The sequence below is a fragment of the Diabrotica virgifera genome, chromosome 5 (genome assembly GCF_917563875.1).
Source record: "Diabrotica virgifera virgifera chromosome 5, PGI_DIABVI_V3a".
Taxonomy (NCBI): Eukaryota; Metazoa; Arthropoda; class Insecta; order Coleoptera; family Chrysomelidae; genus Diabrotica; species Diabrotica virgifera.
This window is the reverse complement of record NC_065447.1, coordinates 59,765,389-59,791,072: the sequence shown is the minus strand read 5'-3', so window position 1 is coordinate 59,791,072 and position 25,684 is coordinate 59,765,389. Positions and strand designations below refer to the sequence as shown.

Sequence of the window (25,684 nt, the reverse complement as noted above, 5' to 3'; positions counted from 1 at the left end):
TTCTGGAAAGGAATTGTGATCCGTAAAAAACTCCTTTAATTTTCATCCAATCAACTTTAACTGCTCACATGTATGTTGATAACCTGTAGTCAGGCTCTGTAGAGGTACAACAGGAGAAAATTTAATTTTATTGCATGATAATGGACCTCTACATTTCATTAGAGTGACTACAAACATCATTGAAGCAGAAGGTATCCCTTGTTTGGAGTAGCCTGCTTGCTCACCCGAGCTTAATCCTATAGAGTATTTGTGGGATATGTTTAAAAGAAAAATTAGAGCTCGCCGGGATAATACACAAAACACCGCACGGCTAGTACAAGCTGCTCTTAACCTTCGGATGACCAAGCGGGGGAAATTGTGACCCCAGCGTATGTTTTTCTTTCATAAATTCAAAAGTATTTTTAATTTTTAACTCATTATTTTTTTATTTGACTTTAATATCATTCTAGATATCCTCATATTTTGAAATAAAAAAAATTCCCTATATTTTACGAATAAAAAATATATTCTGAAGTTGAAGTTTAGTAAAATAGCGTCTATTATGTGTAATTACAAGTAGTTTTACGCTAATAACGTCGACTTTGCAAAGTAACAAGACACTTACTCAACATACACACTACACATGACACTAATACTCATTTTGTGACTGGCTGAATGACATAAAGTCCATGCCAAAAAAAATAAAAATTAAAAAAAAACTTTATTTTTTTGTTATTTGTTATTTTTGACATTTTTGACCTGGGGTCATTTTCCCCCCCTTGGTCATCCGTGTAACAAAAAAAGATTGGTCATCGGAAGGTTAAAGGATGGAGCAACCTACCAGAACAAAATGTTGATAATTTGATTAGGAGCGTGCCTACGCAAACTGAAGCTTGCATAAGGACTAGAGGGTATAACACTGACTACCGCAAAATAAAAAAAATAAATAAAAACAATTTAAACATTATTCGTTTTACATTGAAATTTTGTATGCTATTGACTTTAATGATTAATTATTTATATGGGAAATAAGCCACAATTAAAATGAAAAAAATAATTTTATTAACGTTTCGACGCCCAAATCGGGTGCCGTTGTCAAAATACAAAATATTACTAAAATAAACTAAAGTGTTGTTGCTAAGCAAAAAAAATTCTTCTAATAATTTATTTAATCTCACTCATTTATATTGGCAATTCAGACATATATTATACATTTTAAAGTAGAAGACTTTAAAATGATATTGCCAATATTTTATGAGTTGCGTTCCTGGGACGACTTACTGAAAGATAGTTCATTCGATTACATGAAATTAACCCCAACTCAAGAATATTCGTCATAAAAAATTATAGCATGTGATATGTCTTTAAAAAAACAACCAAATGCAACGACAGTAAAATTCTCGCGTTAGAGACTTCATAGTAAATCACAAGGGAAAACCAGGAAAAACCCTGTGATACTATCCCGACATCGTAAGTATTTGGTCTTACATTAATTCACTCTCAAAAAATAATACCAAATTCTGACTTGTAACATGTTTAAATTATAAATATTATTAATAATACTAGATATATAAGTAATCATATATATATTAATACACAAGTCAAATCACAACATCAACGTTAAAAAGGGAATCATTAAATCCTTATATGATAGAGCCAAAATTACTTGTTCTAACGAAAATTCCTTTTTAGCAGAAAAACAATTGTTAACATCTGTTTTATTAAAAAATGATTATCCTTTATCGTTTATAAATAAGGAATTGTCAAGATTGGATCGAATGGAACAGAACAACTTAGAACGGGATCCTACAACATTCACCAGAAATAATACGAGGAAAATATCAATACCATATATAAAAGGACTATCCGAGAAACTTAAAACAATAGGAAATAAATTCAACATTTCAACAACATTCAAAACAACAAACACATTGAGATCTATTCTATCTAAAACTAAACCTAACAATGATCAAGAAAGAACAAAAAATTGCATTTATAAAATACCTTGTGAATGCGAACAATTTTATTTAGGTGAGACATCAAGACCATTAGACGTTAGAATAAGTGAACATCAATCTTATATTAAAAATAGAGAATTTGAGAGATCTCAAATATGTCAACACGCATGGGATAATGAACATAGAGTTCAGTGGAGAGATTCAAGTATAGTCCTGAAAGAATCAGATAGTAAAAAGAGAAAAATCAAAGAAGCGGCTCTAATTATGCTATATGAAACCAATTGTGTCGCAAATTCCTCGGTAGAATGCAGTAGGATGTGGTTACCCATACTGAAAGAGGAAGTCAATAGAAAGAAAATACCAAGATTAGTAAGTCAATAATATCGAGCTAGTACATATTTTATATTTTAGTATTACTTATATATCTAGTATTATTAATAATATTTATAATTTAAACATGTTACAAGTCAGAATTTGGTATTATTTTTTGAGAGTGAATTAATGTAAGACCAAATACTTACGATGTCGGGATAGTATCACAGGGTTTTTCCTGGTTTTCCCTTGTGATTTACTATGAAGTCTCTAACGCGAGAATTTTACTGTCGTTGCATTTGGTTGTTTTTTTAAAGACATATCACATGCTATAATTTTTTATGACGAATATTCTTGAGTTGGGGTTAATTTCATGTAATCGAATGAACTATCTTTCAGTAAGTCGTCCCAGGAACGCAACTCATAAAATATTGGCAATATCATTTTAAAGTCTTCTACTTTAAAATGTATAATATATGTCTGAATTGCCAATATAAATGAGTGAGATTAAATAAATTATTAGAAGAATTTTTTTTGCTTAGCAACAACACTTTAGTTTATTTTAGTAATATTTTGTATTTTGACAACGGCACCCGATTTGGGCGTCGAAACGTTAATAAAATTATTTTTTTCATTTTAATTGTGGCTTATTTCCCATATAAATAATTAATCATAAAAATGCCACAAGGAAATAGCTTCAGAACAACACTATTGACTTTAAAACAACTACTTTCAATTTGTTTGTTAAATACTTTATTGTTTTATTTAATTGTTATGTATTTGTTATTAAATTGCTTTAAAATAAATATTGTTTGACTTCGTGTGTTTGTTTTTTTAAATTCGCACGAAATAGTAAGAAATATCAGATGATTCGATATAAGTTTGGGTGTGTGTATATTCAAAATATATATTCAAAAAACTTGAATGGCACAACAAAGGAATCAACATCAATGGACAACTGCTGAATAACTTGAGATATGCGGATGACATTGCGGTGATAGCAGACAATAATATGAAAGATTTTAACTAAATCATGACACAATTGGACAAGGAAGCAAACGAGATATGTCTAAAAATGAACTACACAAAAACTAAATACAGTGATGAGCGTGCTAATAACCGGCAAAATAGCACAAAAGATGGAAAACGTATTAAGTTGTGAGATAAAAAGAAATGAAATTAGTCGAGCTGGGAAATTTAGCGATATTAAGCTATACATTTATATTATATTGATTGTTTCCCACCTTTAGACGTATCAGACGAGTTTTTCAACCACCACTGTCACAGTGACAGTTTTAGTTGAAATACTCCTCTGATACGTGTAAAGGTGGGAAACAATCAATATAATGTAAATTTATAGGATAATATCGCTAAATTTCCCAGCTCGACTAGTTTCATTTCTTTTTATCTCACAACTTAATACCTTTTCCATCTTTTGCGCTATTTTGCCGGTTATTAGCGAGCTCATCACTGTATATGACAAACGTAGAAGACACCGAAACCATGCAAATATGAACAAGTACAATACAAAAAGGAGTACATAAATACCTAGGGCAAATAATGAAACTAAGTAAAGAAAATCAAACAGCAGAAATAAAAAGGGGAATAAGACTCGCATGGATAACATTCGGAAAAATGAGCTATATCCTGAAAACCCAGAAATATGTTTAATACCTCCGCACAAAAGTATATAATCAATGTATTCTATCAGTACTTACATGTGGAGCACAGACATGGACCTCGCAAAGGAAAAGATGGCTAAGAATCAAAGGACAATGGAAAGACAGATGCTGGGTATCAAGCTAAGTGATAAAAAGAAAAATACATGGATCAGAAATAAAACATGCATTAGACAAAGAGACGGAAGATGGAATGAAGCGATAACCCACTGGAGACCTTGAGACTATAAAAGAGGAAAGGGCAGACCACAAATGAGATGGTCGGATGACCTAAACAGATACGCAGGGGCCAGATGGACAGTATTAGCACTGAACCGAGAAGAGTGGAAAAATAAGGGGGAGGCCTACGTTCAACTTTGGACAAATGCAGGACAATAGATAGATAGATAGATAGACTGGGCTATATCTCTTTTCTAGGTTTTATGTTTTATAATTTTGTATTAGGGGAACATGGGTAACAATGAGACACTTTTTTTTTGAGCTTAGTATTTTAGAAACTAAGCTAAATAATATTTATTTTTTGAGTTTTACATGATTGGATAAGTATTTACAAATAATTTTGAATAGAATATAATGCAAAAAATGATAAATAATGTAAATACAGAAAATATTCTATCAAAATGTCATTTGTCTCATTGTTACCCATAGCGGAGGTACAATGAGACACTATTTGAAAAGTGCAATTTTTTATGCAAAACATTAGAAAAATAATGAAAAAAATATATCAAATGTTTAATTATTTATTATAAAACACCAGCATGAGCTAAAACTAATAATAATATAAGAAAAACGTAGATAAACATTCATTTTACTGAATATTAGAACTGAGCAAAACGTGATCCAATAATAATAAAATAAAAAAAAACATTAATTTTTCTGCCTTTCGGAAATTAACAAACTAAACCTTATTGTAATATAAGAAAAACATAAACATTAATTTTTCTGAATATTTAAATTGAACTTAATTTCAAATGAATAAAAAGCGTTTTGTTATGCCATAGTTAACAGGACATGGCAAAATCATTTTTATGTCTTTTTGGCAGCGTTGTAAGCCAAACTAAATGGCTTAAAGACTTTTAAAACCAGAGGTTGCAACTTGTTCGTTGAATGTGGAGGAAAAGTTATAATAGTAATTCAATTCTCTTGCCAATGTCTAAAACTTTCAAGTTATTTTCCTTAGCTACTCTTCTGATGCTGGATCCAGCATCTACAGCTGTACGCAATTGTTCCTTTGTCGAATTTCCTAGGAGGAGTTCGCGTCATTTTTTTTCAAAAATTAATTTAAAATTAAGATATAAAATAATTTACATTATGGGATACAATGCGACATGTCTCATTGTTACCCAACAAGCAATGTCTCATTGTTACCCAAACGACCTTTACAACAACAAAAATTAATTTCAACCTAACCTTTAATCGATTCAATGAAAATCGATTCTCCAATTATCAAACAATAAGGCCCTGCATATTATCCATTCGCCAAAAAATGAAAGAAAACAGGTTTTTCATTTAAAATTCAAAAATACCTACCTTTAACAAAAAAAGAATTGGTCAAATATTACCACTCACTGCCGGTCGGAACGAAACTAAACATGTGGGATGCCTACAAACAGAAACCTTGTGGTCCTTACATAAAAGCTAAAGCGCACATGCCAAAATTTTGACGAAAAAGTCGCATAGGTAGCCAGAAATACAGGTGTCTCATTGTTCCCGGTGTCTCATTGTTACCCATGTTCCCCTACTTATTTTTTAGTAATTATAAATTCTGAATAAATGGCTTAATATTTTTAGGAGAGCCCAAGAAGCAGCTACTAAGAAATTAACAGAAGCTGAATATGCTTCAGAAGATGAAGACAGTAATGTTACAAGCACGGGAGCAAAAGAAACAACCGTATACTAACACCTATAGAATATAATGATTCAACCTATGAATTGTAATATTTTAAAGTTTAATCTTTGTCAAAACTATTATATAAAATAAGTACTATATTATGTTGTAGTTAATATTTAATAGGACTTTTATTTTTTATTGTATTTCAGATTATATTTCATGCAGAGTGTGATTTAGATTATATTTCATGCAAAGTGTAGAGTTTCAGATATAGCCTTTTTAACCACAACGTAATCCGATTCTTATAGTAAATTCAACATTATTTAAGATACTTTTTCATTGAATTGTATACCTATCTAATCCTGCAAGACCCACATATCTTTTTCCCAATTAAAAGAGTAAATAGGAAGATACGAAAGTACAAAGTTAAAATAAATTAACGAATTTCATAAAACCCAGTAGAAAGCTATGTTCTGCAGTTATTATCTAAATTAGAATACTATTAAGTAACCATATCACCCTTCTCAAGTTTACATTAACATCAAGATCTACTGGTGGCATCCATAGGTAGGTGCCTACTCGTATATTTAGTAAACAACAGTTTGTTGATCCATCAACTTCTTGTTGGTAAGATTCAGCTCAACGTTGAGGGCAACCGGCCCTTCTTCTTAAAGTTCCATCTTCTATCAGAGGTTGGATATCATAATGGGTTTGGTCACTCTGTTGGCTGCTGCTCTGAATAGTTGTAATAAACTACAGTTAAACCATTATCTAAGGTTCTTTAGCCAGGAGATGCGTCTTCTTCCTTGGATCCTTCCTTGCATAATAATTCTCAGCAACTCATATTTTTCTCCTCTAGTTATGTGATCCAAATATTCCAGTTTTCTAGTTTTTATACTGTTCATAATTTCTAACTCCTTATTTAAACGTGGTAGCACTTCAACATTGGTAATCCTTTGAACCCACTAAATTTTCAATATTCTTCTGTAACACCACATTTCGAAAGCTTCTATTTTTCTTATGTGTTGTCTCTTCAACGTCCAAGCTTCCATTCCGTATAGTAATATAGAAAACATGTAGCATCTTAGAGCCCTCAATCTGAGAGGCAACTGAAGGTCTTTGTTTGTTAGCATTGTCTTCATTTTTATAAATGCTTGACTCTTGACTTGCAGTTTCAGTTCGGACTTTAATTTCTTTGCTTTGGTCATTTTTGTCATCAACCCAGGTTCCCAGATATTTATATGTATCTACTTTTTTATTTGGGTTTGCTCTATCATTAACCTTTCATTTCCATGTTGTTTTTGAGACAATCATAAATTTAGTTTTTTCTTGTTTATTTTTAGTCCAAATCTAATGCAATAATCGTTAATTATATTTACAAATTCTTGTAGCGATTCCAGGGTATCTGCCATTAAAACGGTGTCATCAGCGAATCTTATGTTATTTACTATTCTTCCGTTTATAGAGATTCCATCACTTAGTTCCGCTATCGCTTCCTGAAACTTCACTGTACACGTCAAACAGTATTGGTGGCACAACACAGCCCTGTCTTACTCCTCTCTTTATATCAACATTCTAGGACTCTTTTTCTTCTATCTTTATATTGGCCTTTAGATTCCAATACAGATTGATGATAATTCGTAAATCTCGTCTGTATATATCTCTGTTTTTCAATAATTCTATTAGTTTTTCATGATGGACCCTGTCGAATGCTTTTTCGAAGTCGATGAAACAGCAACCAGCCCATAGACCATATTTATAATTTGTCGACAACGTTCGTCTACAATTTGTATTTAGAATATATAACAATCATATACTAGCAAGATCAGAAAGATCTAAACCAGCAGGCAGCAACTGAAACACAAAGCTGGACAAATTAAATGGCTTATTTGAAGAGATATGGGAGTGGAAAATTGATATAATTATTGTACAAAAAAATTTCACATAGCAAAGCATCTCGCATACTTCAATCTAATTTTGTTATCAAAATAAATGCATCATTAGAAATATCACACATCAACATTATACAGTTAAAGTACATAATATATACAGTTAAAGTACATATAGTCGGAAAAATTAAAGAATACCCATGAACGATCACATCAATCACTTATTTTGTATTTGCTGTCTTTTTCTATAACAAACGTTTGTTATTTATAGAAAAAGACAACAAATACAAAATAAGTGATTGATGTGATCGTTTATGGGTATTCTTTCATGTTTCCGACTGTAGTTGCGTAGTTACTATTCTAGTTTAGTTTAATTGTAAGTTTCTCTTAAAAAGCCACAACAAAAACATGAAGTAGTTGGTTGAAATACAAGTTAAAAGTCACTTTCGTTCAAATAATTTTAATTAATTCGAACTTGAAAGAAGCTACTTTTTGTTATTATTGTTCTGAAGCTATTTTCCTGTGGCACCTTCATACAACTTCCTATTTTCACAGGGAATAAACCACAAATTTACTTTAAAATAAATTTATTAATAAAATACATAGTAAGAAGTAAAATAATAAACTTATTTTAAGTAAAATTGTGGCGTATTCCCACTAGAAATAGTAAAAAGGATTCCTTCTAGAATGTTTGTTTTTTTTTACGTGAAAAATATTGTCGTAATTTAGTAGTAGGTACTTCACTTTTTTAGAAAATCTAGTACAGTTCGTGATAAATCTCAAATTTACTATTATTCTCTACGTAGATTAGTGATATTTGTATTCTTAGTATTTTTGTATTACATGTAGAATTTACAACAATAAATCTAAGTAAATCTATCAGTGGATTTTTTTACAACACCGACTTCCAGTTGTCTTTGCTTGTTCAATGAAATAATTAGCATATATAGTTAGTATATATAGTTAGTATATATAGTTAGCATATAAAGTTAGCATAAGTTAGCATTTATATTTGCAATAACTAATTTATTATGAGTCTGGAAGGTAACTGGGAAACAACCCTACACTAAGGAAGCAATCAAACCAAGTGCTTCAGAGTCAGAGTGAGTGCCTTTATTTTAATCAAGCTTTCGCCACATATTTTCGGGCTTCATCAGAACTCGCTAGAATGGAATATCTTGCAACAGAATAGAATAATATTTTTTATATCATTGTAACGGGTAGCTCTTTTAGAACGACAGACTCAGTAAAACAAAGGTTAAAAACAAAGTAAGGTACATTCAGGATATTTATACCTATACAGTTCAAAATAAATAAAATAAAGTATAATTCTATCTTCTGCAAAGGAAAAATAACATTATACTTATTATTCTCATCAAAACATAATACCAATATTAGAATAATACAATACACAACACACAGGGCCGCGCCGTCCATAAGGGCGGAGAGGGGCGGTGCCCCCGGCGCTGAACCAAAAAGGCGCCGGGAGGTGCCGAAAAAAAAAATTGACAATACCGAAATTACCAGAAATATTAGTAATATTTTATTATCTTATAAAATTGAAAATTTACCAATCGTAGGTAGATATAGAAATGGTAGTTATTATTACTTTGATCCCCTAAGTGTACGAACCGTTATTCACTCACTGTAAACCTCTGAATTTTAAAGAACAGCTTGGATTAACATGAAATTTGGCATACACGTAGCTACATCTCAAAGAAGAAAATGATATTGTGTCGACGTGTGCTTTTGCCCTACGGGAGTACCACCCCTTCACGGGGGTGAAAAATATACGTTCAAAATAAGTCCGGAAGTGGATAAAATGACGAATTGTAAGTAACTATAAAGTTAAGTTGTTCTATAAAGGTTTTATATTGCTTAAGTCAATATCTACTTTTCGAGTTCTTTACGAGTGAATATGTTCATTTTTAAACAAAAAAAACAGGTGTTTAAGTGGTTTTTTGCAAATAACTCAAAAAGTAAGTATTTGGCCAAAAATTCTTAGGAAAATTTTTAAAAAATGGCATTTCCTTCAAAATTTCAAATTATTATTTTTTATTTAAAACAAATTTTTTTCACAAATAAGCACTTTGAAATGATGAAACTTCCAGATCATATAAATACTTACACATACATAAGTGAAGTAAATTGTAAAGCTGTAACGATTAATTTCATTTGGGATTTGGGATACTAATTAAGCGGAGATTTTTACGATGTTTTTTACCAAAAAAAAGGGACCAACTTTATTTTCAGCGTTACTGGCTTACATTTGCTGCTAGAAACTAAAAAAAACAAAAATAAGCTTTTTCTAGACTTTAAAAAAAGTTATAACGAGTTTTGCCCGAAAAGTGCTTAATTTTTCGGTTATTTCACGTTGAAATGTCCGATTTAGAATTTGACAAATAAGAATCCACTTTCCTCGAGCTACAACAAACTCTTCCTCTACTAGATCTACCGACTTCATGCGTGAACAAGTTTTTTAAATTTTTTTATAAGCTATATTTTTGCTAAGAACAAAAGTTGCTTAGAATTTAGTCAGTTTATCCACTTCTGGACTTAATTTTAACGTATATTTTTTCATCCCCGACAACGCAATATCAATTTTTTTCTTTGTTATAAATTAGCTATGCGTATGCCAAATTCCATGTCAATCCAAGCGGTTCTTTAAAATAGGGAGCAAAAACCATGAGCAACTGGACTATAATAATAATTATTTGTATATTTATTTGTTCTCAGATAATGTAATCGTGGTTTTTTGTAAATATTTGTAGTATTCATAATAATTAATCAGTATATTACTTTCCTGCCGCTGAAAATCTAAGAGCAGAAAATAAGGGTTACCCAGCAGAGGGCCATGCCAAGCATCACAAAGAGACAGAATACCAAATAATATCAGGCAAAGAACAAAAATCAAAGACATAGTAGAACATGTAATAGCAAAAAAGAAATGGAAAAAAATACCGAACAACAGCTAGACTAGAAGATTATTGGAATAGCGACCGCGGGCGGACAATCGGATAAATGCACCACGGAATCAGAGATCGACCACCAACGCGCTGGAGTGACGATGTAAAGAGAATTGCTGGGAACTGGATAGCTGGTAGCTCAAGATAGGGAGACATGGAGAAACTTAGAGGAAGGCTATGTTTAGCAGTGGACGATAACGGTTAGATTATGATGATGATGATGATACTTTCCTAACACATAAAAATAGTTTGTAGGTATACCGTATAACGATTCACTAAGTTACAAAAAACTGCTTAAAAAGGAAGGAGGAAAGGGGCGCCTAAAATTACTTGCCCCGGGGCGCTTGACAGCCTTGGCGCGGCCCTGACAACACAGTATATACAATAGCAAACACGCTACACGGAATCAATCTTTCTCCACACTCGGACTCGTAACCCTCAACCAAACATCGACCCATCGAGACGGTTACACGGTTCTCCGTCAGTCACGTCCAGACGGAGGTGGTAGCTAACGCTCACTGCGGTTTCGGTTCCGGTGGAACGCCTCCTCACTACAGAGCGCGCCCATCTCGGCAGGTTCCAATTCAATCCATTTCATCTCTGCAGTTTGAGTTCTTGCTGGTTCAGTACGCCAAGAAGAACTGATTTTATGATTCTCCTCGCTCGTCTTAAATAAACTCTCGGTGCCATCGCCGGAGTGGTGGTACGTACGGGGGCTGCGCCAATATGGAAACTCGGTCGATCCTCTGCGGTTGACCTGCCGAACGCCGGCTGCAGGCATCATATCATTACATCCTTATTAACACTCCGGTCAACTTACACATCCGAGGGTACAAAGATTACCATCAAGCTGAAAATTGGCAGAATTATTCAAAATACCATCATAAATGAAATCTAAAAAGTCCTCATAAATCCGACCCGAGCTAAAAAATTTACGCGGGGTCAAAGGTCATCAAATATAGTTTTTAGCGATTTTCAGCGAAACGGTAAGTTTTATCATAAAATTAGTGCTAACAAAAAATGTAGATTAGATAATAATCTATAAAAAATGTCTTATTACTCTTTTCCTAAGAACTACCGTTTTTGAGATACAATGATTGAAAAAGTTGTAATCGTCATAATATGCGCACACGTTTCCGCACCACCTTTGAGGTAGTGCACTTAGCGCGTTTTTTAACGTGGTTTCCTCAGTAGGCCTACTCCACGGATCTGTTATGAATCTGTTTAATTTGAAGCTATTGAATAATTGGTATTGGCCAGGGTTAAAAATAATAAAAGTTATAAAAAGCGGTATAAATTAAAAAAAAGGGAAATTCATCCAACTGGTTCATAATTTTCTAATACTTCTGCTTCTTCTTCTTCTTCTTCACCTTCTAGTTCTTCTTCTTCTTCTTGTTCTTATTCATCTTGTTCTTGTTCATCCTGGGTGCAAGTAAATTGCCTCAATAATGACACATCGCATGGCTCCTCGATAGAATCAAATGAATCCTCAATTGTTGGTGATTCAACGTTGGAGCACGACCGGTTTTGACAATTAGTGCATGCTACCGAACAAAACAGTCCAACTTTTTTGCAACCACATTTAGCGCTACATCCCTTTTTACAGTTGCAAAAAATTGTGTTCAGGAGATTTTCCGGCGCAGGTGGAAGTAAAGTTTAAATTGGTTCTAATGAGCTATCGACTAATTTCCATCCTTTTGGATCTAGCTGATAACCAAGCCACACTTTTAAACTTGGTAATATACCCGAAAAAGATGTTGATGAGCAGCCGCTGAGGTTGGAGAAAGACAAGATAATTGCACTTGTTTTTTATTTCGAGTATTTTTAAAGAAACATGCATATCGAAACTTATCTAAGCACGTAGTTTTTAGGCGCTCCATACATAGAGAGGAGAAAGCTAATTCCGTTGGAAATAACTTCTTGTGGAGTTGAATTAGTTTTTTAAAACTTCAGTACATTTAAGTAAAATTAGGTTTAACACGTATATTCACTCCGTGGTACTTAAGACTAATTAATACCTCGAGGCTGTCATCTACCTGAAGGATTTCCAGGAAGATAACGGTGTAATTTGCATAATAGTAAACAAACTAAATTTGCATAAAGTTTATTGTATAATGAAATGTTTATTAGTACTAAGCAATAAACATTTTGCCTATATAACGTGTTTATTCCGACAAAACCCATTTTTACAAATTGAATAAGATGCGTCAGTAAGAAGAATTATTATAAGTTAATACTTTGTCGTATCAATTTACTATTTTTGTTGGGAATAAGCCGTAAAATTGAAATAATAATTCTTATTATTTTCGCGTTATATTCACTTTGTAAAATGGCACTGTAATATAATGCAGCTTATACATTGTATCCCTCGGTAGACCGCAAGCTGTATAGTAGAAACATTATCTTATAATATCTTATATTATTATGTGTAATGTAAGTTAAGTTGACCGATAGAATATTATGTTTACTTGTATTACAGCTTCAGTGATGTATATACGATATACGTGGTGTACTAATACATAAATATGACGATTGACCTCTTTCAACTCTTTGAATCGTTGTATCTCAAAAACGGTGGCTCTTACGAAAAAAAGTATCAAGATATTTTTTATAGATAATTATCTAATCTACATTTTTAGTTAGAACTAATTTTATTATAAAACTTACCGTTTCGCTGAAAATCGCTAAAAACCATATTTGGTGACCTTTGACCACGCGTAAATTTTTTAGCTCGGGTCGGATTTATGAGAGCTTTTTAGATTTCATTTATAATGGTATTTTGAACAATCCTGCCAATTTTCAGCTTGATGGTAATTATTGTAACCTCACTCCTATTTTTGAGTCTAACTAGATCGATCTATAAAATGTTGATACTGTTTCTTAATGTTATATTCGAGGCCGCATGGCTCGAGTGACTATTGCCGAATGGAAACAAGTTTGAGAAATAAATTGGAGCATTATTTTCTAATTTATTCTTACTGTCGTGTAATTTTTAACAGATTATTTTTTAATACTTACATACAAAATGTAAGTCTTTGTAAATAAACATTCAGTGACATTTATCACAATTAATGTTTTTCAACTTGTCAAAGTGAACAGCACAGTTTAGCAAATATTCAGACGAAGATATCGATAAAATATAATTTCAAATTATTTATAAATACAGTTTTATTCATGAAATAATCTTACCGAAGTACACTCGACCGCTTAAAATTGCCGATTTGTATTTTCCTCGTGGCAGTTTGACATTAGATGCCGAACTAAAAGTTTTTATGGTTCATTTTCTTAAATAAGGCAGTTGTCAAAACTAGGAAACTCGTTGTAATTAAACCAAAACAAAATACCTAAAATTTATTCCCAGTATAATAATGTTAGTAGATTATTTCCGGTATAATAATAAACTGATTGGACGGAATTATACACATCATGAAAAATCTTACTACACGACAGTGGCGTTGCGTAGTGGGTGCGGCAGGGGCGGCCCGCCTCGGGCGGCACTTTTTAGGGGGCGGCAAAATTTAACAATAAATAATAAAAATATTTTGTAAATATTTGAACCATTTTATATTTTTATCGCAACTACAAATTCGGACCGATTAAAAGGAGCACGGAATTGTTTATTACTTATTTTGTGACGAATTCGGGGAATGCCTTTCCTTTGAATGATATTTTGTAGCGACTGGCAACAACGTCTATACTGACTTATGGGAATTCCCCGCTTATAACTAACAATCAGCGACAATGACTTCTATTACATACATCGGCATTTATTTTACCGGAAACGGTGGACGATTACAAAACGATAAAAGAAATTCTCGACAAAAATAATATAGTTCGGCATACGTACAAACTACCGGAGGAAAAAACCTTCCGAGTATTCTTAAGAAACTTACACCACAGCACAGATCAAAATGAAATCATATCCTCACTAAAAGAAAAAGGTCATAATGTAAAGCAAATCCTGAACGTTTTAAATAGGCAAACAAAAGCACCAAGGGACATATTTTTTATAGACCTAGAAAGAAAAGAAAATAACGGGGAAATATATCAAATGAATAGACTATTAAATGCAGTAGTTCGATTTGAACAACCTCACAGAAAACAATCTGTCATTCAATGTAAACGTTGTCAAAACTATTTACATTCGAGAAATCAGTGTACGCTATAATATAGGTGCGTAAAATGTGCGCAAAATCATGATTATCGCACTTGTAAAAAAACAAAGGCTGATGGAAACCCAGCAAAATGTGCACTATGTGGTGGACCCCACCCAGCAAATTTTAAAGGATGTCAAGTCTACCAGGCCATCTTAAATAAAAGATACCCCACAAGAAATGAAAATACACCACAAACGCAAAAAATCCAGCAACAGAGACCAAGAACAAATGAAGAATCAAATGAGGCATACAGTATAGAAAACTTGCCCCAAACATCAGGTACTTATGCAAACGCCACCAAAAAAATGAGACCTATGGCAAGACCGGTTGCTGAACAGCAAAATGCACCAGACACAAACCAAAATAGTATTTTTACACAATACCTACAACGTGTAATAGAACAGCAACAAACTACAATAAACCAACTAATCCTGGAAATCAAAGAACTTAGAGAAGAACTAAAACAGGCCATCACAAATAAGTGTAATGGCTAAGCTACTTACTATTGCAATATGGAACGCAAATGGCATAAAGCAACACAAACACGAAATAGAAGTATTCCTAGTAACTAACAAAATTGACATACTGTTAGTCTCTGAAACACACCTTACCTCAAAAACTAGTTTCAAAATCCCAAACTTTGAAGTTTACAATGCAGCCCATCCCGATGTAGATCGATTAGCCAGAGCTGGGGCAGCAGTGTTAATTCGAAATGGACTTAAACACTATCTCCTTAATAAAGTAGAAAAAAATGACATACAGGCAACCAGCGTAGTAATAGAGGATTGGAATGGACCAATTACAATAACAGCGGTGTATTTCCCACCAAACTATCGAGCAAATAAAGAAATGTTTACAGAATTATTTAGAAATAACAGCAACAGATTCCTAGCAGGAGGCAACTATAACGCTAAACACACTAGCTGCGGATCTCGTCTAACAGCTCCAGGAAGAGAAGAATACTGCATCAAGTCATTCAAGAACTACACCTAAATCATCTGTCCACCTATACACCAACCTGCTGGCCTACAGACCCTCAGATATACCCAGATTGCCTTGACTTCTTTGTGACCAAAGGATTCTCCAACAATTATCTAACCATCGAACCTAATTATGATATTGCCTCAGATCATACACCAATAATAGCTACGATTCATACAAATATCCAAGAAAAACCAAAACCACTGATTCTCCATAATCAAGCTACCAACTGGAATCTATTTAGAGAAATATTAGAAAATTAAGTAAACCTCAATATATCCTTAAAAACACACCAAGAATTGGAAAACCAAGTACAACAATTTACAGAATTAATACAGTATGCCTCGTGGGAATCAACTCCACCATTGGTCAGAACCCAAAACAGAAGTCACTGTCCTCTTAGTATAAGGGAGAAGATTAAAGAAAAGCGCCACTTAAGAAAGATCTGGCAAAACACAAGACACCCTGCAGATAAAACCAATTATAACAGGGCAGCGAAACGTTTAAAAGACTACCTATCAAGCACTAAAAATGAGAGCTTCCGAAACTATGTCGAAAACCTAACGTCAACAAAGGATACAAATTACAGCTTATGGAAAGCAACTAAAAAATTAAAGCCACCCAAAGAACATACTCCACCGATAAGAAAACCTGATGGAAGTTGGGCAAAAACAAATAAAGAGAAAGCAGAAATTTTCGCTACACATCTTGAAACAGTTTTCAAACCTCTCTCAACAAAGATACAGATGACGAAATTATAGCGTTTCTTGATGCACAAATACCAACAGATGAGCAAATACAACATATTACACCAAATGAGGTACGGTGCATTATAAAAACAGAGCTAGACCCTAAAAAAGCTCCAGGACACGACCTAATCACTGGAAGAATTATGAAAGAACTACCGCGAAAAGGAATACTTATGTTAACCTACCTTACTAACGCCGTCATAAGACTCAAATATTTTCCTGCGCAATGGAAGGTAGCGCAAATAATACTAATCCCTAAACCTGGTAAACCTCAACACGAAACAACTTCATACCGACCAATAAGTCTACTGCCTGTCATGTCGAAAATTATGGAAAAATTACTAGGTAAGAGACTAATGAAAATTATTGCAGAAAAAGAACTTCTACACCGATACACCAATTTGGATTTAGAGTCAAACAATCAACAATTGAACAGATCCATCGACTGGTAGAATTAATCCAAGACTCTTTTGAAAGTAAGCAATATTGCTCAACTGCATTCATCGATGTGAGTCAAGCTTTTGACAAGGTGTGGCATCAGGGACTACTCTATAAACTAAAAAGGGACCTACACCAGAACATGTATGACATACTATACTCATACCTAAAGGAAAGATATTTCCAGGTAAAATATAAAGACCAGATAACCGGTCTACATCTCATAAAGGCAGGCGTTCCTCAAGGTAGCGTTCTTGGGCCGATCCTGTATCTACTATTTACCTCCGATTTGCCTACGGACAATAAAGTATATACAGCCACATTTGCAGACGATACCGCAATAATGGCGGTACATTCAGATCCCGTTGTTGCAGCAGACCAACTCCAAGAAAACCTAAATAAACTCCAGAAATGGACTAAGAAATGGAAGATAAAACTTAATGAATCCAAATCAAGCCACATAGTATTCACTAAATGTCATAGCGATTCTCCTCAAATATCACTCAACAATGCTCCCCTTCCAACGGTAGATACTGTAAAGTACTTAGGCCTACATATTAAAGTACTTAGGACAAGAGACTCACTTGGAAAACTCATATATGGAAAAAAAGAAAACATCTTGATACCATATATAGAAAATACTATTGGTTGCTCGGAAGAAAATCCCAGTTGTCGTTGAGAAATAAATTACTAGCATACAATACCATACTCAAGCCAATTTGGACCTACGGAATACATTTGTGGGGCATCATCATCATCATCATCAGCCTCTCTCAATCCACTGCTGGACATAGGCCTCCCCTGTTTGTCTCCAAAGTGTTCTATCTTGTGCTTTTTGTATCCAGTTTTTTGTTGTCTTTCGTAAGTCGTCTTGCCATCGTATTGGTGGTCTTCCTCTGCTACGTTTATCGGCTCTTGGTCTCCATTCAACTAGTTTGCGAGTCCATTTTCCGTCCTTCATTCTGGCAATGCAGTTGTGCAAGTTGTTGCAGTTGTGGGGCACTGCTTCAAAATCCAATCTAGCAATCATGGACCGGTTTCAAAACAAAGTGTTACGTGCAATAACTGATGCGCCGTGGTTTGTAAGCAACAAAGACATCCTACAAGACCTTCAAGTGCCAACTGTGAGTGAAGTGATAGTGTCACAGTGATAAATATTTACAGCGACTAGAAAACCACCCAAATGTGTTAGGGCTAAATTTATTAGACAATAGTCAACAGATTAGACGCCTTAAGCAAAAATCTCCATTAGATTTACCATTCTTAACTTAAGAAACACTAATTGTAAACGTAATTGTAATACTCATGTAGAGTAAATATTTATTGAAATATTTCTCTTCGGGCCATTGTAAATTTCAACAAATGTGTTTATGGTCTGTTTTTTTAGACTGATTGCATAGTAAACAAACAATAAAAAAAAATTATTTTACTACCCTATACGTTATTCAGTGTGTGGAACAAAGAAAACACTTAATTGTTTCAATACGAATTGCAAGAAAAAATTGTTCAACTCTGCAGTCAGGTACAGCCAGATCAGCTGAATGCAATGAAACTTGCATTGTATGATCGATTAGGTTTTATTCACTGCAAAAGGGTGGTTTGTTCGAACATTTAATTGGTCTTAACTAGTTTCGATGCAGTCATTTTCCTTTCCTTGTTTTTTGGGCCTGTGGCAACCGGTGCTACCAGAAGTGAACGATGCACAAAAATAATTACAAACAAGGGGACTTGACATAAGATTGTGCGCTCAGAAAGTAAATGCTTTGCAAATGATATTGACAGAGAAAAGAGAGGCATAGGCAAATGGCGCTGTAGGATATGCAAAAAATATGTGTGAACAACTTGGAATTTTCATAAAACCTCGGAGGCGCATAACAAGAAAGCATATTTTTGATGACGGAACTAGAGATGCTAACTTGTCTTGTGAAAATGAGTTGAGACGAAAGCTGCTTTCTTTGTTAGATAGAGTTATTGTAGAAGTTCGTGAGAGTTTTCAACAGCTACAGAATTTAACGGATAAGTTTGCTTATCTAACGGCGGCTATATTCTTAGATCCAGACAACACTCTGACGAAATTGGCGAGCAGGATTTCAAGCTGGAAAGACTTCGACTGAGGACTTTCGTTGCTGCTACAGGCAACGAAAATAAATTGCTTTCAAGCAGACTCACTTGAATTATTTAAATTTATTGTTAAATCCAAGCTAGAAGATACTCTGCCCAATATTTTGATAATGTTCCGAATATTTTTTGCAGTTGCTATAAGCAATGCCAGCTGTAAGAAAAGTTTTTCAAAATTGAAATTGATTAAAAACTATTTAAAATCGACAATGAGTATAAGACTAACTAATTTGGCTATTTTGTCTATTGAGAAAGAGGTGTGTGATGCGATAGACATTGACAGTGCGATAAAAGATTTTTGCTCTTAAAAAAGTAGACGTATACATTTTTAATTGAAGACGGAAGTTTTGTATTCACGTGGATTAAAGCTCATATTGGACTCGAAAATAATGAAAAAGTAGATCAGTTGGCAAAAGACAGCATTTTCAGTGGCGAGGAAACGTTGAATGATACTGGACTTCAAGAATGTATAACCATAAGTAAAACCAGATTACATGTTAACTGGAAACCTCAATGGAATCAATACTGTCTAAATTGTCCGACAAGGTATACTCTTTTGCATCCGAAAATCCCGACAGATTATTGGCATAAAAATTTAGATTTTTCAAGACACGATATTGTTACTATCTCTCGACTAAAATTTGGCCATGCCTGTTATCCCGCACATCTATATAAAATCAATATAATACAGTCGGATTTGTGCGAAAATTGCAATACAATAAGTGACTTGGATCATATATTTTTTGCATGTGACAAATATGTGACAAAAAGAAATTTGTTGAATACGCAGCTATTGCAAGAAAACGTTTATCCCCATATAATCTGATGAACTTACTGGCTTTGAACAAACCGTCAATCTTTAGGATTCTTCTAAATTATGTTAAGTCATGTAAATTGAAACTTTAGATTTTAGATTATAAAATTAGTCGTGTAAATTAATAATACCCCGTATCCCTACTTAGTATGTGGTTAGTCACCCTGAACGAACTGGGTGCGAAACGTTTTTTTCCCCTTACCTACTCTGGATTGTTTTTGTAATGGATTCGGAGATGAATTCGTAATGGTCTTGGTGTATGATGAGGCGTCGATTTCAAGAAGTGTTGCTGGCTAAATGGGCGCAGTTCCCAAAGGCCATAAAAGAAAAAAGTTTTGTTTTTAATTCTAACAAATACTCGTATTACTTTTCAACAAAAATATAACATTTTAGTATCGTTCTAGTTCTAATTAAAAATTGATTTTATTTAATCTTGTCGGTCGTCAAGGTGTACCTGATCGTAAGTAATAGGTACCTAAGTTATATCAATGCATGATACAATAACCCAAGATACGACACGTAGCGTTCCTAATTTCGTTCAGGTCGCGCATGACGTCACGTTGTGAGTAGATCCTTTACATTTCGAATGCATTGCCATTATGATTTGGGGATTTTAGCTTTTAATATCAGTTGTGAAATTTTCGAGAAGTGCTGTTTTGTTTAGTATGATTAAATATAATTATTGAGAACATAATCTAATCATAGAAATTACAAACATGATTTTTTATTATTAGGCAAGATACGTCTCATTATATATACTGTATAATACACAGCGTTGTTCTCTACTGTTGTTCTGAAGCTATTTCCTTGTGGCATTTTTATAATAAACTATTTTTAATGGGAAATAAGCCACAATTTTACCAAAAAAATGATTTTATTAAAGTTTCGACGTCCAAATCGGATGCTGTTCTCAAAATACAAAAAATATTAATGAATTAAACAAAAATGTTGTTGCTTAGTAAAAAATTCTTCTAATAATTTATGTATTCTGGCTCATTTATATCGGCAATTCAGACATATATTATACATTTTAAAGTAGAAGACTTTAAAATGATATTGCCAATTGTTCATTCGATTACATGAAATCACCTCAACTCAAGAATATCCGTCACAAAAAAAATCATAGCATGTTATCTGTCTTTAAAAAGACAACCAGATGCAACGGTGGCAGTAAAATTCTCGCATTAGAGATTCCATAGTAAATCACAAGGGAAAACCACGAAAAACCTCTTAATACTATCATGACATCGTAAGTATTAGGTCTTACTATTATTATCGTAAGTATTATATTAGAATCTGGTATTAGTTTTGAGAGTAAACTAAAGTAAGACCTAATACTGACGATGTCGGTATAGTATCACGAGGTTTTTTCCTGGTTTTCCCTCGTGACTTACTATGGAATCTCTAACGCGAGAATTTTACTGTCACCGTTGCATGTGGTTGTATTTTTAAAGACAGATCACATGTTATGATTTTTTTCTGTGACGGATATTCTTGAGTTGGGGTTGATTTCATGTAATCGAATGAACAATAATTGGCAATATCATTTTAAAGTCTTCTACTTTAAAATGTATAATATATGTCTGAATTGCCGATATGAATGAGTCAGATTAAATAAATTATTAGAATAATTTTTTACTAAGCAACAACATTTTTGTTTAATTCATTAATATCTGTTGTATTTTGACAACGGCATCCGGTTTGGACGTCGAAACGTTAATAAAATTATTTTTTAGTAAAATTGTGGCTTATTTCCCATTAAAAATAGTTAGTTGCTCTCTACCAAAATCCACTTTGCCTTTTCCCGCTTTGGCTAAATTTTGGGATGGAATAGCTTCTTTTTTAAGGCATCAAAAATTTTTAGGATAATATCCAAGCATCTCGTGTTTCAGATTGCGTTCATAATCGTCGCTGTTACAATGTGTTGAACAGATACGAGCGTTGTTAACGTTAAAATTGTCTGCACGTTTACGTTTACATAATTGTTTTCACACAAATCGCACTTTTTTGTCTTTTGGGAAACTAAAAAACTTGATATTCGTATCGAAACATTGTGATTGATTGTCCACATTACAACCAAACACGGCAAATCTCATTTAAAAAAAAATTAACAAATTATAAGTTAAATTCACCTTAAACAATACGTAACTACGTCACAGAGGGACGTAGTTACGTAGGCCCCGCCCACCGACTCCATGTCATATCTTCAGTTATTGTATCATATCAATGTATCTAATTGGTTAAAGTAAAAGAATTTTTGTATTAATAAACGTGATTGTGAAGCTTAGATAAACTTTTTTATTTAAAATCTAACCTGTATAATGCAAAATAATGATGACTGTTCTCGCCGAAAAGTTCTCTATGATTAACGTATCTAATGTATAGTTTGTATAGTATCCATTAAATTAAAATAGCTAAATAAGAGGGCGGCAAATTTGTCTTCCCCCCCGGGCAGCCGACACTCACGCTACGCCACTGCTACACGATTGGAAATTAAAATCATTAAAAAATAGTCGTTAAAATTTTAATTTTTGTAGATTTCTATTGGTCAGAATCTCTATGAATGAAATAATCCTGTTAATATCTTTTTTAACATTAATGAAAAAAAATGACATATTAGCGAAACACAGGCGTTGCATTTAATTTATAAAGGAATAACTATTAACTAAGCCCACTTAGGAGAAAAGTATAAAAAAAACAAACCAGATCCTTAAGAAACTTTATGTCATCTAATCCAAAAGACTAAATTATTTTTCTTAAAAAAATATTAAAATGTACATGTATCTAATCGAAAAAGTCCACAACTTCCTGCAGCTCTCTTTCTCTAGCCTGTCCATGTGCCCATCGGTCCTCTGCTAATTTATCCGTTAACGACCATTTGAAATGGTAGATTTTCTTGTTACATTTGATGCACTTCTTGTTGCCAAACGGTGGTCGTTTCATGTAATCGAAAAAACAATCCTGGTGAAACAAATGGCCACAATATATCCTCTCAATATGTTTTGGTGAATTTTCATCTTTTTCTAATTGCTAAAAAAGAGAAGTTGTTTGTCATATCAAAATAATCTGTATTTTTTGCTGAAAAACTTATTATATAAATGGACCAGCGACCTAAGCGACTTCTTAAAACACACACAGGATTTGTAACATCAACGGGATCGAAGCAGGGATGTTTGTGCTTTAAAAATATAGAAACAAAAATGTAAAACGATGGGGATAAATACCACTCACCAACACTATGGTATATACGCTCAACTTTGCAGAAGATCAAGTAATAGTAGCTCAAGATTATGACTATTTAAATTATATGACCCGAAAATTAATTGAAGAGTATGATATATGGGGTCTATAGGGGTCGCCTATAGACCCCATATATCATACTCTCATATCGCCTTGAAAATTTCAAGATCTTGTCTTGATTTCAAGACAAGATATATCGTCAGATAAGATCAAGACAAGAAGTAGTTTTAGATTTCAAGACAAAACAAGAAATTGTATGTCAATACCAAGATTTCTTGTCAAGAAAACAAGAAATCTAGAAATGTATTGATTAATAATGAAAACTCTAAAAAACGTATTTATGTATTTGTGAAAAAGATAACATTATTTTAACATATCATAACATATTTTAATTTATTGAACACTTTCTTTGCTAAAACGATTTACAAAAATGTAAATTAAAAACAATAATTAATGATACTTACTTAATCATTTTGAAAATAAAATTGCAAACTAGACTTTATTTTAAATAACAAGCACATTTTTAAATCGGAATTGATAATCCATGAATTAAGGCAGATAACACTTCTCATGGAGTCAACGCCTAGCCGAGTTCTTCATCATCATCATCATCACGTAGCGCTACAACCCTGGGTGGGTCCTGGCTGACTGTACAATTTTCTTCCAATTTGTTCGGTCTTCCATCAACCTAGGGTCAAATGGAATGTTCATTTTCCGGAGATATGCTTGGATGTTATCTCTCCATCGCATTCTGGGACGTCCAAGTGGTCTTTTGCCTGTAGGAATCTCCTCCCATACCAGTTTCTGGCCGAGTTCTTGGCTTTGTTATTGTTAAAGCTGCTCTTGAAAATAGCCTTTCCGCAGGTACAGATGTTGCTGGCGTTCCGAGAAAATCCTTGGCCATTTTCGATAATGACGGGTAAATATTTTCGTGTCTTGTCCACCAATCAAGTACATTCTCCGAATATTCTGACCTAGGCTCATTTAAGTACATATTTTTCAATTTCATTATTCCAAGATTGTAAGTTATCATTATCAGCTTTCTTAAATAGCTTTCTTAAATATCTAAATCAATTTCGTTATCTGGAGTCCGGTCCTAAACATGGTAACACAAACTGTGTTTACATTTCAGTCCCAAAAAATCATCTTTTTCACAGTAGTTTATATCCAAATAAACTTGAAAATAAGCAAAAAGTAATAGTATATAGTGCAGTTACCTTACGGAATAAATCAGTGAGTTATTATTTATTTATTCAAAACATTACAAAGCATACCGTTTGTAAGGTTAAGTGACGGCCGAAAGGCCAGTTATCAGAACCAGTTCTGGTTCTACAACTGGTCCATAATTACTAATGAGTTTACCAAATGATACCAGATCCGGCTTAACTAATTTGTCAACAATCATGACTGAAGATCAACAACCTCAAAACAAAACCTCATATTCTGCTGTGCTTAACAATGCTTCAATTCAGTTTCCTTCAAAGCTTCAAGCAATTTTATTTAATTCTTTACCTGATACTAAAATAGAAGAGTACTTAATAGCACTTGGTGAAGTTGTTCATCCACGGAATATTTTATTTTCGTCAAGGCTATCAAATAACAGAATATGTATTTATCTCTCCAGTGAATCCTTGGTGGAAAAATTTATGTCCGGTCCAGCAGAAATAACAATTAAAGGCGAAAATCTCAAAGCACGAAAATTGATAACTCCTAACGAAAGAGTGTTACTATCGGGTGTTTGCCCTTCTATTCCACATAATCTAATAGAGAATGAGTTAACTAAATTAGGTCTTAAATTAATGTCACCTTTAACCTTCCTTAGAATCGGTAGTCAACTTCCAGAATTTCAACACGTCCTCAGTTTTAGAAGACAAACTTATATTCAACCACTTGTAGATATAGACCTTCCTTATTCTTTCTTAATTTCATATGATCAAACTTCGTATCGCATATTTTTAAGTTTAGATAAACCTTCATGTTTTATCTGTAAGAACACCGGTCACATTGCAGCAAATTGTCCAAATCATAATCAACAAAATGATTCCTCTCATATCCAACACCAACCACAACAACCAATACAACAACAACCAATACAACAACAACCACAAGAACCCCCCAGTCTATTCCATCACCCCTAGAAATCGAACCAAATCATCCAGTCAGTAATTCTAGTACCGAACCTTCACTTAACCAACAAACAGATACTAATTTAATGCCCCCCGTATTAATTATGGAAACTAATTGTATATCTAAGGATCAGTCAACGACCAATAAGAGAACAATTTCGGAAATTAATACTACTCCATCTCCCACCGAAGAATTAAATAAAGAATTTAAAGTACCAACACAAACCAAAAAGAAACAAAAAAAGCAAACTGAATCTACCAGATCAATTCAGGAAATAATGATGCCAACAAAAACAGTATTTCACGATACGTCAAATAATTTTAACTTAACATATGAACAAACACTTGACTTTTTTGAAAATTATACTAGCTCGACTGATCCCATTAGTTTATTACAAACATACACAACGGATATACCCAACTTTATTTACATGTTAACAACAATTA

At 33.3% G+C, this 25,684-nt stretch overlaps 2 protein-coding genes across 3 annotated transcripts in view; one reads left to right on the top strand and one right to left on the bottom strand.

Annotated features, from left to right (window-relative positions):
• LOC114330927 (protein mesh) overlaps nucleotides 1–8,527 on the top strand; it is a 160,338-nt gene extending 151,811 nt beyond the window's left edge. For both annotated transcript variants that reach the window (XM_028280398.2, XM_028280405.2), the window contains exon 15: nucleotides 5,720–8,527. In XM_028280398.2, the coding sequence (XP_028136199.2) occupies nucleotides 5,720–5,828 (109 nt within the window). In that variant the 3' untranslated portion in view covers nucleotides 5,829–8,527. The remainder of the gene's footprint in view (nucleotides 1–5,719) is intronic.
• Nucleotides 8,528–22,578: 14,051 nt separating this feature from the next.
• LOC114330962 (uncharacterized) overlaps nucleotides 22,579–25,684 on the bottom strand; it is a 34,117-nt gene continuing 31,011 nt past the window's right edge. The window contains exon 3 of the mRNA XM_028280416.2: nucleotides 22,579–22,901. Coding sequence (XP_028136217.1) covers nucleotides 22,656–22,901 — 246 coding nt within the window. The 3' untranslated portion in view covers nucleotides 22,579–22,655. The remainder of the gene's footprint in view (nucleotides 22,902–25,684) is intronic.